Source organism: Erythrolamprus reginae, chromosome 5 (assembly GCF_031021105.1).
Source record: "Erythrolamprus reginae isolate rEryReg1 chromosome 5, rEryReg1.hap1, whole genome shotgun sequence".
NCBI classification, from domain to species: domain Eukaryota; kingdom Metazoa; phylum Chordata; class Lepidosauria; order Squamata; family Dipsadidae; genus Erythrolamprus; species Erythrolamprus reginae.
Genome location: NC_091954.1, coordinates 68,270,944 through 68,288,460, shown reverse-complemented (window position 1 = coordinate 68,288,460; position 17,517 = coordinate 68,270,944). Strand labels below are relative to the sequence as shown.

At 37.6% G+C, this 17,517-nt stretch overlaps 1 protein-coding gene across 1 annotated transcript in view; it reads left to right on the top strand.

The window, feature by feature from the left end:
- Positions 1-1,315: 1,315 nt before the first annotated feature.
- Positions 1,316-17,517, top strand: part of HPSE2 (heparanase 2 (inactive)) — a 187,399-nt gene continuing 171,197 nt past the window's right edge. Inside the window, exons 1-2 of the mRNA XM_070752965.1 lie at positions 1,316-1,654; positions 2,621-2,778. Coding sequence (XP_070609066.1) covers positions 1,395-1,654; positions 2,621-2,778 — 418 coding nt within the window. The 5' untranslated portion in view covers positions 1,316-1,394. The remainder of the gene's footprint in view (positions 1,655-2,620; positions 2,779-17,517) is intronic.

Sequence of the window (17,517 nt, the reverse complement as noted above, 5' to 3'; positions counted from 1 at the left end):
GCTCCATCGCGAATCTCTCCGAAAGAAGCGGGGAGTGTCGGTTATTTGCGCCTTTCAGAGACAAAACTGGACCAAATCTTTGGACCGCCTCGCTTATCGCCAGCCCTGCCCAGTACGGCAGCTCGGTTCCCGACGCCTCAGATTTGGGGGGGGGGGGGATACCTCTGCGCTGCCTTTGCAGCCGAAGGGGAGGCGGAAGGCAACTGCGTCGAAAGCAGAGAGGTAAGGTTGTGTGTGTGTGTGTGTGTGTTGCAAAGATGGGCATTTTGGCAGATAACTTTTCTCGATTGTTTGGAGACGAGGCTGCTTTTGCAATATGTTTAAAAAAAAATTTACCTTCCTGGCCTAGAAGGTGGCTTGACTCACCCCTCCGCCTCGTTTGGGTTTTCCTCCTCGCAAAGAGAGCTCGACTTTTCAAGGCAGCTAATTCCCTTCGATCCCTAGCGCTTCTTTCTCGGCGGCCTCCGGCTCTTGGACTCCTTCTCTTTATTTACCACAGGCTGTTTTAAACCACGGCGACTTATCCCCGCGCTACTTTCCACCCACCGGCCCTCCTTTTGGTTTTTCTGACCGCTCGGCAAGAAGGCAGAAGAATCAGCAGACAAGGAAAAACCAAAGTTAACGCTTTTCTCTCGCTCCCCCCCAAAAGCAACCTACCCCTCCCCGCCTTCCTCTCTCGACTACACGGGCTTCCAGATCTCTTGCAGAAGTGCCAGCGCTGCCACGGCGAGAAAGCTTTCTTGCGCCTCAACAATGCAATCTTATTTCGTGAGGTGAAGCTCCGGTGGCAAAAAAAACCCCTCCCCCACCCTTAGCAAAAAAAGGATTGTTTGCAGTTTGAGATTTTTTTAAGCAATCAAAGGGAGGGGGATTTGACAAAAAGAACAAAAAACCCCCCAAAAACAAACGCTTTCCCTATAAAGCAGCCCCCCCCCCAAACTTGGCAACTTTTAAGACTTGTGGACTTCAACTCCCAGAATTCTGCTGGCTGGAGAATTCTGGGAGTTGAAGTCCACAAGTATTAAAGGTTGCCAAGTTTGGGGGGGAGGGGGGGCTGCTTTATAGGGGAAGCGTTTCCTTGCAGCCAGGAACGCTTCTCTCTTTTTTACCTTTCTGGAAAACGCGAAAATGTCCGCAGGCGGCGACTCTTTTCTAGGGGCGGCGCTGGCGAACGAGGCGTCTTGGCACCGGCCCCGGGGAAGGCTGGTCAGGGGCGTGAGCTCCCCTCTTTCCCCCAGCACCAAAACATTGGGGAGGGGGGGAAGAGGGAGGGGGAGGGAGAAAAAAAAAGGCAGCGCGCCCCCCACGCCTTGCACTCCCGGACAATTTAGCCGCCCGTGACTGGCTGTTGTCCGGGTCTTTAATTGGGGAGCGCTCCCCCCCCTCGGCCCAGCATGCCCTGCCCCGGCTCTGGCCCTTCTGGCTTCTTGGCCTTTTTGGCCCCTGGACTGGCGCTACTGGCTCACCTCTCTCTCCCTTCTCCGGCCGGGGTGAAGCGCCTTCCCGCCAGGACGAGCCCGCAGGGCAGCCCGGGCAGGACGCTCATCCTGCTGGACGTGAGTACCAGGAGCTCCCTCCGCGTCACCAGCGAGAACTTCCTCTCGCTGCAACTGGATCCTTCGATCCTCCACGACGGCTGGCTGGATTTCCTCAGGTAAGGCTTGGAGCATTCCCCCTGTTTCTCTCCCTCCACGCCGCCTTTTCTTTTTTTAGCCCTTCCGAGCCGAGGTTTAGAGAGACCCGCGCGCCCTCTGGGCTCCCACGGCCCGCCGAGCCGCGGCGAAGAGGCCGGGCCATGGTTCCTATTAAGATGCACATGTTTGTAATGGAGAAAAGCATCTCGGAAAACGTATCTTCGCTGTTCTGGGTCGGGCGGGGGAGTCAAACTAACAATCCTGGCTGCGTGTTTTTTCTCCCCGCCCCTCTCCGGAGGTCTTGCAGGGGGTCTCAGATTGCCTCCCGCGAGGCGCCCCCCCCCCCCCCCCAGGGCCTCAGCCTTCCCGGCTCCTCGGGCGATTTGCATGGGGGGTGGGGAGAGGAAGCCTCGGGCTATGCCACAAAAGTGGCGACCGGCGAAGGAACACCGAGGAAAATCTGCCCGCCAAAAAAACAAACAAACCCGCGCGGGTCCTTCTTACTTCGCCGGTCGGGACATAACGGGCTGCCCCACCTACAGCCAATCGCTGCGCCGCCTGTTTGTCCCAAGCACGTGGGGAGGTGTGTGTTTGTGTGTATGTATGTGTGTAGGTAGATAAAGGGACCTCCGCGAGGAAGGTGGCGGCGAGGGCAACGCCGACTCCGCATGTGGGGCGAAGCGCCGCCGGCCCTTGTGCCTCTTCCCCCCCCCCCCCGCCGCTCCCCGTCCGCACGTGGCGGAGCATCGCCGCCGTCGTCCTCCCTGTGGCAAATGTTTGGATGCTTTGACTCGCCGGCGCTTTCCCGCCAGCAGCTGGTGAGGGAATTCAAGCCGGGGTACTTTTGGGGCCTCTCCCCGGAGCCGATAGCTTCCGGAGCTTGGCGAAGCCGTTGCTTTTGACGGGTACCGGACGCCGCGATGGCGCCGCGCCCCGGGCCCGTCGCTCTCTCGTCGCCCTCGCTCACTCGGCCCTTTTCTCTGCAGCTCCCGGCGCTTGGTGACCTTGGCGCGTGGCCTGGCGCCTGCCTTTCTCCGCTTCGCGGGCAAAAGGACCGACTTTCTGCAGTTCCAGAACGTGAAGAACCCAGCCAAGAGCCGGGGTGGACCGGGACCGGATTATTACCTCAAGAACTACGAGGACGGTGAGAATCAGGCCTTGTTTGGGGGGGACGGGACGCAGAGTGGAGAGCCCCAGGAAAGAAGGAAGGAAGGACCTGGGGGAGGAAGAAGTGTCTGAGAGGAAAAGACATTACAGTACTGGGTCACCGGAGGGCAAGGCCACCCATCCTGAGGGAGGCCTTTGGTAGCACCTCTTTCAAGGGGGGGGGGCAACTTTGGCATTGGGAAACTGCAGGGATAATAAATACTAGCCAGTAAGAAATTTGGGTACTGTGACTGAGTTCATACCTGTTCACACAAGTGGTGGTGGTGGGAGCTTTTCTGCTTTTGTCACCAAATTACCCTAGGATAAGAAATTTAGCACTCCTGTATTACTTCTCCCTTACCTCATGTGAGTGACATTGAAAATTCTCAACTGTATACACTGGTCAAAAAAATAAAGGGAACACTCAAAAAACACAAACTAGATCTGCATGAATGAAATGTTCTCATTGAATACTTTATTCTGTACAAACTTGAATGTGCACAACAGCATGTGAAATTGAATGTCAATCAGTGTTGCTTCCTAAGTGGACAGTTTGATTTCACAGAAGTTTGATTTACTTGGAGTTATAGTCTGTTGTTTAAGTGGTCCCTTTATTTTTTTGAGCACTATATATACTTCCCAAATCCCAAAGACCTTGTCAATAATAAAAAAGGCTTCAGTACAAGTGGAAATATAAAGAAATCTGTTCCCCTTTTGTGGAAGAAGCACAACATTGTGCTTCCAACTTATTGGAAATATCTGGGTTAGGTAGATAGTAACCATGTGCATGAAAAGGTTGTATTGACAAAAGTTATTTGTATTTCTGAGGCTAATTACATCAGACAAATAAGAAGAGAGTGCTTTCCTCACAATAGCTATTTTGTAGAATTAAGGTCCATCTCTTATAGAAACATAGAAACATAGAAGACTGACGGCAGAAAAAGACCCCATGGTCCATCTAGTCTGCCCTTTTACTATTTCCTGTATTTTATCTTACAATGGATATATGTTTATCCCAGGCATGTTTAAATTCGGTTACTGTGGATTTACCAACCACGTCTGCTGGAAGTTTGTTCCAAGGATCTACTACTCTTTCAGTAAAATAATACTTTCTCATGTTGCCTTTGATCTTTCCCCCATGTCCCTCATCCAAGGCATTCTATGTTGGCCATTCAACATACTGGATCTTTCCATGTTCTTCTAGTATGTAAAGACATACTAGTTCAAACAAGAACTGTGACTGTTGTAAACACTTTATTAATGTATTTATTTTAATATTTATATTTCATTTCTCAAAGAAAAAATATATTTGTTTTTTGTATAACTTCATTATGATATTTTAAAGTTAATTGCTATTATGAATTGTTCATAATAAGCTGATTGTTTATTTCTGGTTCTATTATCAATAATTAATTCAGGTCAGCTACTAAAGGCAAATTATAATTTATGCTTTTTATAGGCTTGCAATTAAAGTGTAACTTGAAAGAAAGAGTAATAAATAAGAATGACAAAGCTAGGCATTTTAGGCTCATTACCAATATTCCAATATATGTTAACTCCACATTAGAACTTTCCCTCAGTACATTTCATATTATGTTAGATAACATAACTGCATATTTAGCATTTCTAATCTACCAGGACATACTTGAGAGACTTAAAATAGACATGAATAAAACAAATAAGGACATTTTTGGAGACATGAAAAATGTGGTAGTTGGGATATGAATGCATATTTTATATGCAGATAATTATGTCTTCCGGGGTGGCAAATCCAAATGTGGATGAGGAGTAGAAATGTGAAAATTATGGTATTAAAAGCCAAAATAGTTGCAGCTGACAGAAAATGGAATGAGCCTTGTAGAAAGTTTGCTAAAGAGGGTAAAATTCACAAAGAAATATTAAAGAGATGCAAATGTTAATAATAAGAAAGTGGATAGTATGTGGAATGACTTTTAATTGAAAGGTGAAAATTGTTACTATATAAACATTTGCTAATCTCCATTTGTTAGTGGCAGTCTCCAACATTGTTTGCTCCCTGAAAATAGCTGAAGACAGAACTTTCCTGGATCTGATGCCAGATGTTGTGTCTGGGGTTTAATTGCCTTTTGCATTTATATTGTTTTTATATTATTGTTGTTTACTTTGGGAGCCACTAAGAGCCCTGTGATTAATAAGTAGGGCATGTCTGAAGACACAGAGAACTTATTTGAATACAGTAGGTATAAGTTACTTAAGAAAATGTACAATAAAACCCAAATATATGTGATTAAGAATGAATGGTGATAATTAAAATGAGGTTGAATACAAAGATGAGTGACCAACTGTCATTTAAAGAAAATGAATGAAGATTGAACAAATATATACCAAAAGAATGAATGGACGGAGAGGGTGTGGAAGATGATAGAGTTACCAAGACTCTTCAAAAGAGATAAAAGTTTGAAGGTAGTGTGAGAATCAAGGCATAGATAAAAGGAAAATGGGTGGTTTGCAAGGGTGGAAAGATATGGAGTGGAATAACATTGTAGCTTGAGTTATTTTTCCTCTTTTTTCTAATAACAATTTCCTCCACTTACAATTTCATATTCCTTTTTTGTGCTTTACATAACATTGATTACCCCAAAATGCAATAACACAATGGCTATTTATGGTGGGATGACTTGTTATCAAAGAAAGAAATGAATACAGTACATACTTTCTAGGAAATAGTCTGTAATATGTTGAAAAAGTGCAAGGAATAATGAAATAATGTCACATGACACAGTCTCTCAATATGAACTATGTTGAGAATAGATGGAGGTTCTCTTAAGGCATCATTAGTGCTATGGGTTGTGTATTAAAATCCCCACACAGTTATTCTCCCTGTTTGGATCATAATGTGCTATAAATTCTTAGCTTTTTATCCATTCCCCCATATCCATTCCCCCATAAAGGTGTGTTATGGAAAGGAAACATGGAAATCCCAGTGTACCTGATAATGATGGCACCGGAAGAAAAATTATTAGTGAAAACCTCCATTTGGCACTGGTAGAGACCCTGTTTCATGTGTTGCCTGTTTTTTTTTAAAGTGAGGTAGTAGTATCAATATACCATTATAATAAAGCAGAGGTTTCCTATTGAAAATTTTTCTGAAGGGAAAATGTTTCAGAATCAAGCGGTATTTTAATTCCCATTTTGTATTTTAGTTAACATAGTCTACCTAGAATATACTTTACCAGTGGAACTGTAGTGGAATTGAATTGTTTATTTTGGAAGACTCTCAGTCTGCTCTTATTTCCATCTGCTGCCACCTATGCTACTTGAAGGCTGCTATTAATATCAGGAGCTTTTCTTTTTCTGATAAAAGAATTGATAAATATCACTTTCTATACTATCCTTTTTTATACTGTTCTTGGAGAGTGAAAAATGCTACATTAATTACCATCAAATAACCATTTCTTATTTTTCTAAATGGTTCAAATTATATAACTTATCTTCACGAAAAGCCTATAAATAGAACAGAACCTGAGGGCATTTCATCTAAAACTGAGAACAACATTTATTTCTGTCGTAATTGCAATTTTGAACTGGAATGGTTTTGTACAGCAATAAAATTTTGTAATTTCTTCAGATTTCCTTCATTTTTTATTATTTTACGACCATATATTGAAGAAGTAACCCTTTCTTTCTAATGATTGAAGAAAATAATTTTCTAAAATCCTCTTGTCTGTTCCAGATAAATGGTTTGAGCCCTGTGATTTACCATAATGAACTACTGTAATCTGTTTTCTACCTATCTAACCGCCATCCATTAGCATCTGTTTGGAGTAAAGACATTACAGCTTTTAAAACAGAAATAAACTATGCTAAAAAAGTAGTTCTTAAAAGTTTTCCCATGAATTCCTAATCATGCCAGTTGTGTTTCCCTTCATTAGAAGCAGCTTTAGAACCAATTTATATTTGCTACATTTCTTACCATTTATTTATTTATATTTATTTATTTTCTATCCACAGCTGTATTTGGATGAACTGAAATTCCCTTCCACATGAAAGTGAATTACTCTCCCAAAAACAAAAATAATGGATTTTGACAGAATAAGATAAGGCCTGTCACATACATTTTTCTCAATGTTGCAGGCATATTTAATCATTGATTAAAAGTGTACAAGTTTTAGATTACAAGTACTAATATATAAGTACAAGTACTGTATATTAGATAAAAGTGTACTTATTTAGATTACAAAATTCAAATGACTGATTCAACTTTTTTAAACTCTAAATGCATGCTTATGCATCTCCTAATACCAATATCAATTGGTAATTAAAGCAATGTAAGGTACTATATGTAGGATGTGGATTTTATCAAGTAGTATATTATTTTTATAGAATTAAAAATTAAGCAGTTAAATATGAGTCAGTATATGCTAGTAGATATGCTAATATATGCTAGTAGTAAAATATATTCAAAATTAATTCTGGCTGCATTAATTCTGGCTGCATATTTACATGCATTTATTGCTTTTTTCAGTAACTACCATATTTAAAGAAACCAATCAAGTTACCAATCTTATCCTTGAGAGTTTTTTGGCAGTCTCATATTTTAGAATAATAGGGCTCTATTTAATTGATCTAGCACTTCTCCAGTATGATAAAGATTGATGTGTCTTTTGATATATTCTCAAATTCACTTCACTTAATGTCCAGAAGAGTGGGCCTAGCTTATGAAACATGTCAATATTTGTTTCATCAAGGACATAATATTATATCCTAAATGTTTAAAAAGCCTTCATAATAACGACAATTCTTATAACCCACCCTCCTTGCCTTTCGCAAACTTCTTAAAACTCACCTCTGCCGTCAGGCATGGGGGAACTGAAAGATCTCCCCCTTGCCCATGTTGTTTTGGTGTTAGATTGATTGTGTGCTTGTTTTTTGTTTGTTTTTTTAATATTCTGGGGTTGTTTTTTATGAATTTTTAGCTTAAATTGTAATTGGATTGGTGGGTATTGGATTTGTTATTATGTATTGTTTTTACCTTGTTGTGAGCCGCCCCGAGTTTGCGGAGAGGGGCGGCATATAAATCCAATAAATCTAATCTAATCTAATTATTCATACATTATAGCTGGATGGAGGACTAGACTAGGAGATATAAACCCATGACTGAGATTTCACTGATAAACCTAAATGTTTTGAAATTACATTCTTGTACTTTGGAAGGCTATGGAACATTAATTTTCAATGTATGAAATAGTTTACTTACTCCGCTCTGCAATTGCAGACAGTATATTCTTCCAGATAAAGTTGTAAGAGGTGATCTCTAAGTTTTAAATATTAATCTGAAAGCTATATTCTTTGTACAGATTCTCCATATCTTTTCACGAGAGTAAAATCCTTTGAGCACATTACTGAATTACTGTTGAATACGTGCGGGATACAAGTTGGAATCTTCAATACTTTAAAAAATAGCTTAATCCACAGTCAGTGTTCTCAATAAATATAAACTTTTTTTGTTAGAAACTTAACATGAATGTCCAAATTAATACAATTATGCCATATATTTTAAATAGACCATCCTTTAAAGAGTTGCTGTGTGACAACATGGGTGGTTTATGAATGTCATCTTTGAAATAAACAATGTAATGTATGATTAGAGACAAGCGAGCATGAGGTCAATTTCAAAAGGAAAGTAGTAGACATACAAACATACCCATCTTCCAATCTTTCTTTGGCTACCTGATCTAGGGGGCTGTTTGGTTTTTTTAAAAACATTACCAGGGAAACCAATTAATCCCAGACAAACTGCTGAGTAAGTTGACAAAAGAGAAAGTACCTTATTTTATTATTTACTTGCTTACTAAGTATAAATTCTATGCCATTTCAGTCTGTCTGACTTTAAGTGGTTTATGGAGATTTTATCTGCGTTGTCAAACAATTCCAAACTCCTCATGCATATCCCAATTCTATTTCTTTCTTTTTTTTAATTGTAGAAGTTATTTTTAATATTGATATCTTGGTCAGCAAGGCAGTGCAGGCTGAGATTCCTATTGCATGTACCCTCTCAATTTCACCTGATAAAAGAACGTGCCACATTCTCCACACAGATTTCTGTCTGTTTTATTGCTTCCCCCACCCTTCCCTTCCAACTTTTTTGTTGAAGCTGCCGTGGTTTAAAAGTTAAAGGGAAAACTTTCTCTGTAGCATAAAACTCCTTGGACTAGAAACTGAAGTTGATTCATATTAAAGATTTACAGAAATAAATATTCATTCAGCCCAGAGGTCAATATTTCAACAAGTTTTGGTAGAGAACTTACACTTACTAAATGTCTTCACCTAGATTTCTTTGCTGTTGAGTGACTGGCCTTTTGTTTCTTCATTTTTCCTCATGGCAATAAACTTGAAATGTAGCAGCCCTTCAAAATGAAGTTTCTCATAGAAGTTGTAACCATAGGTCTTAACTTTTCATCACTTAAATGTGGAACAGAACCTTAGCAAATGGGGGAGGAGGGAGGGGACACATGTGGTGTGTATCAGGAATCAGTGTAAATCAGAAAGGTGTGGTAGGGGGATTTCCTGCCCACAGGCCAAGCTTTCTTACTGGATGTTCTGTACAAGAACCAAGAGTTACAAGCAGGATTTTCCACAGATAGAATTTGATAATTTTGGAAAATACTGGGAGTCTTGTAACAAAATAACTTATAGACATGAACATATCAGAATCATGTAACAATAAAATGTAGATCAATACCTGGACTTAATCTAATATTTAGGTTGCATTATGCAAGCATGGATCTCTTTATGGCTATTTTCCCATGAATGAATAATCAAAATGCAGGAAGAATAACATACTGAATATTCTACCATTTTGTTGTCTGGCTGCTGCACATTTTGCTATCTACTCTTCAATCCATTGTTAAAGTGTGAAGTGTGCATATTATGCTTGGTGTGAATTTGTTGATAAGCTTTCTCCTGGAAATGGCACTAGTAAGATCAGCTTCTTAAATTTCAAGAGCCAAGTGAAAAATAAATAAATTATAACATTTTTCTGGAAGCCAGAAGATCTTGGATTATGAACCATGAGTTCACCAAATTTTAAGGATAACATCGAATGAAAATGTACCATTTATTTTGTTATACTGCTGTTAAATTTTCTGACCTAAGCATTTGACGTTCTGTATAGGTATCTCTTTGCTTCCTTTTTACTTATTCATGTAAGTCTGGATGTCTTGTTACTCCTAAGTTAAGACATTAGTCTGAATTCTCTGACTGTACAAGATCTACAGATTCTTCCTAGAATATTGGAAATGCAAGTTTTTTTATAGTTTATTATAACTCATCTTCTGCTGTTTCCTATTTTAAGAACATTTTATGATTCCTTTATAAAAAATCTTCCTTTCTTTATAGTAAAAAGTATACAGGAAATATAATATTGTTGTAAGTTTTCTTGTGTGTAAAAGAATCTGGATTTTTAAGACATACTACCACAAGTCCATTAAGCTAGTTTAATTTTTAACTCACTCAATAACATGTTGTCTGGATAGCTTATTGGTAATACATTCAAAAACGAGGAAGCATCATAAGATTTAAAAAAAATTAAACACATAGTTGGTCTAAATGTATCACAAGTATTCAGAAAAGTTGATTAAAATATACCGTATAAAAAGAACATTAAAAAGGAAGAGCAGAGAAATGAGATCCACCATACTAAAGCAAAATTGTCAATTAAAAGATCTGGGAAAATAAAATTTAAAAGCACTTTTCAGAAATAAGTCTACAAAGATTTTAATTTGAATTGGAATCCAATGGAGATATTGAAGTAGTAGTATAATGGGGTACTTCGGAGAGGGGCGGCATACAAATCTAATAAATTATTATTATTATTATATTATTATTATTAGTGCTATTAAAAGTTTTGCTACTGATTCTGTCAGATACTTAACACCATTTGTAAAGGTAGTTCCACATACAACACATTACAGAATTCCAAATAGGAGCCAAACTGGGCATAGATAATTGAAACAAGATAACATTTTCTTCATAGGGCTATAGCTGTCTGACCAGTTGATAAATTATATTTTGAATTATTATCCTATTTGTGCTTGTATTTAGGAAAAGAGACAGGCAAGCTGCGGAAAACAAAGATGAACTTTTAAGAAAGTGTAATGTAAAAGGGACTTGGTTGCATCTCAGAGAGTGGGCAGCAGTCTGCATACCTATAAAATAGTAAATTATTTCATATATCAAATATGTTACATATTTATGTTAATGGCTAAAGAACTTGAGAAAAAAATGGAACTTTGATGTTGTATGTGCTGACAGCGGCAAGAATGCTCTATGCACAAAAATGGAAGGGTACTTTGATTCCCACAATAGATGAATGGCTGCAAAAGTTGATAGAGTTAGCAGAGATGGCTAAATTGATTGCTTTGATATACAATTAAGAATACAATCAAATTTTATTTTGAATTGGAAACTGTTTTAGACTGAGTTTGAGGTAGAAAAAGTGAAACTTTGGGCTGTGCTGATTAGATAGATTTGTTGTTATAGAAATTTGTTATAGAAATAAATGTATATTATTATATAAAAGTAAAAAGTCAATATTTTATGTTATTACCTCATTCTATTGTGCCAAAAGGAATTGGAAGTCATTGCTTTTCTCCCCCCCCTTATCCTGTATTTTTTATTTCTCTATTATCTTTAATTTTTTTTGTACTTCAGTATTTTATATTTTGATAAACTAATAAAATATTTGACCTGAAACAACTGCAGTGATTCACTTAACAATTGCTGCAAGAAAGGTCATAAAATGGGGCAAAACTCACTTAATGTCCTGCTTAGCAATGGAATTTTAGGCTCAATTATAAGGTGGCTACTTGTAATCCATTATAATATAATTGCTTTTAAAATAGGCCAGAATTCTTAATACAGTCTCCTCAATTCAAATTCAATGTGATATCTTACGTAGGGGCTTTAATTTGTGAAATGTTAATTGAAACTGTAGGAGTGGAAATATTGTAAGTTCCCTTTGAAAAGGCTAAATATTTGGAAGTTGATATCTCCTCTTTCTTAAAGAATACTATATTAACTTTTAGGATTTTCCAATAATGAAAAATCAAATATGTTGATATCTGTTAGAAAAAGTATTTTACTTTCTACTTCTTATTGATGTTTTTGCCAAGTTTTTATACAAATGCAACACAATACAATATTTTAATCTGCATTATGATGATTTGTTTAATGGCATATTATAGTGTGACCTTTTTGGTCAAACTTAAAGAAAGATAATAATTTATCTAGATCTATGTCAAAAAGATTTAAATATTTTAAAATCTTTTTCATTGTTTACAAAAAACACCCAATTAACTGAGCAGCAGATTGTTTAAAATCCTTAAAATTACTCAATATCTGCACGAATGCTGTAGGCACAGTCTAACAATTACTTTTCCATTCTCTCACTCGGAGGTGAGAATGTATCTTATACAATAGAGCTTGTATATGTTTTATTCTTTAAAACAATTCTGACGGAATTGTTAAATCATTTGAAAAACTATCATGAGTTCTGTTGATTGGAAAAGAGCCATAGGTTCCCATTGATACCCAGGTGTTTGAACATATTTGATTCTTACAAATCAAAGATTATGCACTGAAATTAAGTAGTTGTTACTCGGTCAGCATACTGAAAAGAGTTTTTGTGTGAGAACTTTGAAATATAAGCTGTTTGAACTCATGAGGTAAACAAGGCTAAAAGTTACTTTTTAAACCAGTAGATTGCCTGTACAGTATTAGGTCTCATTCATAAGCTACTTTGAGTTGTAACCTTGAGTTATGATGTCATTTATTAAAAACATTTTCTAAGAGCATAGCCATCGTCTCTATTTATTTGGGCTGAAAAATGTGCCGACAAAAAGGCCATTTTTATTCAAAACCAGGAAAGTGTTTTTTGTAAAAAGTCTCAAGTTCCATGAATGTAAATATCAACAATAAGCAGATCTATGCTTTCTGCTTATTTCATCACAGGTTCAGGACATTCACTCATTCCATGGCAGGAATAAATGATTCTATCTTCTTCCAAATCACAACTGGTTGAAAATGTATTCTCATTCTCTATTTTCCAATTCAAAACGGCAATTTTCTGATCTGAGCCATCCTAAGCCCTTCAGAATAAATGACGTCTAGGATTGTGTTCCGTTCTAGTAGTAGGCCCACCTCCAATTAGCTGCAGTTTTTGCTTATCTTCTCTCATCTAGCAGCTGGTTACTGCTCTTATTGCTACGTTTTCTACATTAAAAAAACCCAATCTTGTGGTTTATTGGTTTATGGCCTCTTAAGTCAATGAACTATCAACTTTCGAAGCTCATGCTTCATTCAAACCTCTCATCTTCCATCCTTTTGGTTTCTGCCCAGGCTGGGTGAAGTGTTCTATCCTTGCTTTCCCACTATCGGCAAAGTTTCTCCCCCTTTCCTTTTGTTTTTTAATATATCTTTAGGAATGTTGCTATGTTGTTTATATAAAACTGAATTATCGGCCCTTCCCTGTTGCAAAGTTTCCTTGATCCTTGACTAATGACTAGTCCACTTAGCAACTTCAAAGTTACAACAGATCCTGAAAAAAAGGACTTATGATTCAGATTCAAAGTTCTGAGGGCTGGGTTCCCATGCAGTCATGTGACTGTATTTGAGGTGCATAGCAACTGGCCTACATTTATGGCCATTTGCGGCATCCAATGGTTAACGTGATCATGATTTATCATATTTTTGCCAGAAACTGGCGCTTGATATTGGCTAAACCTGCCCCATAGCAAACAATGAGTTTTCTTAATAGTTGCAATATGTCGACTGAAAAAATTATTGTAAAATTGGGCATGGTCACAATTTAAGATTAAAATTATGGGCTTAATTATGGTTGTAAATTGAAGACTATCTACACAGGAAAAGATAGGAACCAAACAATGGTTGCTTTGATCAGTGTAACATCAGAATAAGCAGGGAGACAAAAGGGTGGAATTGCCTGAAGTTGCTCTTGTTTTGTTTCTTCCCCAAAAATGTGAAAAATGGCATAGAAATATGAATAACTGAAAAATACTTTTATTCATAATCTGCACTCTATTGATATTGATATATTGTGTATTTTTCCTCTAATGGAGCAATGTAGGCAATAATATACAATAAAAGCAATATTACGGCAGGATTTAGCTTTATGACCGATATGTACTATTAAATCTAAAACACATCAAATGTCTGATTGAAAATATTTTAGAGTAATATTTTGAAAATATTTTAGAGTAATATTTATGTTGCAGATTTTGGTCAGATAAATTTAAATACGTGAAACTATCTAGTGATGGAATAATTTACTCCAAAGACTGATTGATACCGGTATCAGTTTTAAAAATCACTCAAGTATTTATTAGTACTGTACTCCAGAATATCCATCCAAAGTTAGGATATATACACTTAGCATGAAAAAGGATTTTTTTAAAAAAAGAATACATTTTGAATCAAAAATGTGTTTCCAATAACAGAACTGAACTGAGCTCATAATCCATTCCACACAAAAATCTACCCCTAGTTGCTCTGCTTTCTTGATTTGAACAATCTAATTAGGTAGAAAAAAATCATCTTGTTTTTGCTTTTGTAAAAAAAAATAGTCAGAAATTCTTATAACTGGCCGTGGAATGATCCAGAGATCTGTTAGTTGAATCCCAATCTATATTCCACCTCCTGCTTGGCATACTTGCAAATAGCAGTCAAGAATCTCAGTCAGAAATTTCTTTTGTTCACAGTTGTTAGCTGCAAATTTCCTATGTGAAGATATATTGCAGAGATTTGATCTTGATGCTGACTTTACTGTCAAGGTAACATTTTGTAAATGGATGTTAGATTTAATATCCCTTAGCTATTGTGAATGAAAAATAGAACTAGAGAATAATATTTTGAACAAATCCCAGCGCACGAATCCCAGCGACTGATTAGGTCCCACAGAATCGGCCTTCTCTGGGTTCTGTCGACAAAACAATGTTGTTTGGCAGGACCCAGGGGAAGAGCCTTCTCTGTGGTGGCCCTGACCCTCTGGAACCAACTCCCCCCAGCGATTAGGACCACCCTCACCCTCCTTGCCCTTCCGTAAACTACTGAAAACCCACCTATGTCACCAGGCATGGGGAAATTGATTCCCCATGGCTGTCCCGCTTTATGTATGGTATGTTGAGTTGTGTGATTGTTCTTAATAAGGGTTTCTTAATTGTTCTGCTTTTTAACATTGGATTTGTAGATTGTATTGCTTGTTGGGAGCCGCTTCGAGTCCTTGGAGAGGGGCGGCATACAAATGTAATATATATATATATATACCGTATATACTCGAGTATAAGCCGACCCGAGTATAAGCCGAGGCACCAATTTTTGCCACAAAAACTGGGAAAACGTATTGACCCGAGTATAAGCCGAGGTTAGAAAATGCAGTGGCTACTGGTAACTTATAAAAATGGAAAACAATAAAATTACATTAATTGAGACATGTTTTAGAATATTTATTTTAAAGAAAACCAGTAAACTAGCTCTGTAAATTTAAAAGAGGGTAAACAAATTAACAATATTAACAATAAATTAAAAAGTAAAAAAAGTAGCTCGATCAGGAACAAAGCTAAAACCTAACAGTTAAAATCCTTCAAAACTGGATTCCTTCTCATCATTAATTGGATTTACATTATTGTTCTGTTTTTATATATGCTGTGAGCCACCCTGAGTCCTTGGAGAGGGATTGCATACAAATCCAATTAAATAAATAAACAAACAAACAAACAAACAAATAAATAAGTGTATCCAAAGAAGAGCTTCAGCATTAGCTGCTGTGAGGTTATCAGCATAGAAAACCAAATAGATAGATAGATAGATAGATAGATAGATAGACAGACAGACAGACAGACAGACAGACAGACAGACAGACAGAAAAATAGATACAGATAGATAGATAGATAGATAGATATAGATAGAAAGATAGATAGACAGACAGACACACAGACAGATAGAAAAATAGATAGATAGATAGATAGATAGATAGAAATAGATACAGATAGATAGATAGATAGATAGAAAGAAAAATAGATAGATAGAAAAATAGATAGAAAGATAGAAAAATAGATAGATAGAAATAGATACAGATAGATAGATAGATGATAGATAGATAGATAGATAGACAGATAGATATAGATAGAAAGATAGACAGACAGACAGATAGAAAAATAGATAGATAGATAGATAGAAATAGATACAGATAGATAGATAGATAGATAGATAGATAGAAAAATAGATAGATAGAAAAATAGATAGATAGAAAAATAGATAGATAGAAAGATAGACAGATAGAAAAAGAATTCCTGTCTAGCTCTGCCTCATAACACATTATTAGATCCTATCCAAGCAAGGACAGCAACTACCACAAAATACCATTTTTTAAACAGTTTAAATCCTTTCAAAGGAGGGGGAGGAGAATCTGACAGCAGGGGGCCTTTTTAATCCGACTAAGGACAATGCAGAGAGAGCAAAGAATAGTTACTCACCATTGCTTTCCCCCCCTCTCGGTTGGAGCAAATGGCTGCCTCATTTGCTTGAGGCAGGGAGAGGAACTACGGCGTGCCAGAGGGGACAAAAGCTGGTGCCTCCTCGCTCTGGCTCAAGCAATGGCGCCCTCGTGTGGTGACTTTGTCAATGACCCGAGTATAAGCCGAGGCTGTGTTTTTCAGCCCATTTTTTGGGCTGAAAAACTCGGCTTATACTCGAGTATATACGGTATATAAAAAATGTTTTTAGCTACATACATACAGAATATAGTTGTCGGCTATGAATAAATTAACTGCCTTGAAATGGTCCTGGGTTGGGCCTAGAGGCAAAAAGGAGCTGTGACGATCCGACCTAAAAAAACACACACACATATATATATATATATATATATATGTATGTAGATTGTTCTGAGTTCGGGTTTTGCCCTGTGTAATGTTTTGCATGTCTATGCGACGTTTCGGCGAAATCACATTCACCATCTTCAGGCTGTAGTTCCAATCTTTGCGTTGTTTTAAATGTTTTATATATATATATATATAATATATAAAATATATAAAATATAAAATATATAATTATAATATATATAATGTAAATATAAATATATAATATTTTAAAAGATGCAACTGTTCAACAATTATATTTTAAACTAATAAAATTGTATTAAAGCATTCGTGTGATAACAGGATCGCTTTCTAAGAAATTCAGCTTGCAAATGGGAATATTGGACACACTGCAATCAAATATGCATATAGACCCCTGGTTCCCAACGTGGTGCCTACGCCCCACAGAGGGGGCAATTTGATTTTTAATAGGTGCAATTGGAACCTTATTTAAACCAAGTTAATGGCCTTTTAGGCTTCTTCCACATAGGTAGGAGTTCACTTTTTGAATAGTAAGAATTATATGTCACGGGAGGTGGGTGGGCATCAGGATTTTAGAGATGATTAGGTGGGACATGGGCAAAAAAGGTTGGGAACCACTGATATAGACTTTGTTAGGACTCTGTCCAAAACAGTTGGGTTGGCAATATATATAAACCAACAATGTATGTTAATGAATATAGCTTAACTGAGCTATGTCTAATTGGCTGAGGTGTTGCAGATTGTCACAAGAGGGAGCTAGAGTTCACAGCTTATTTCTCTGGAGTTTTCTCTCTGTTTCTGTCTGGCTACTCACTGTTAATGGCTATTCACTGTGTGTATGCCTT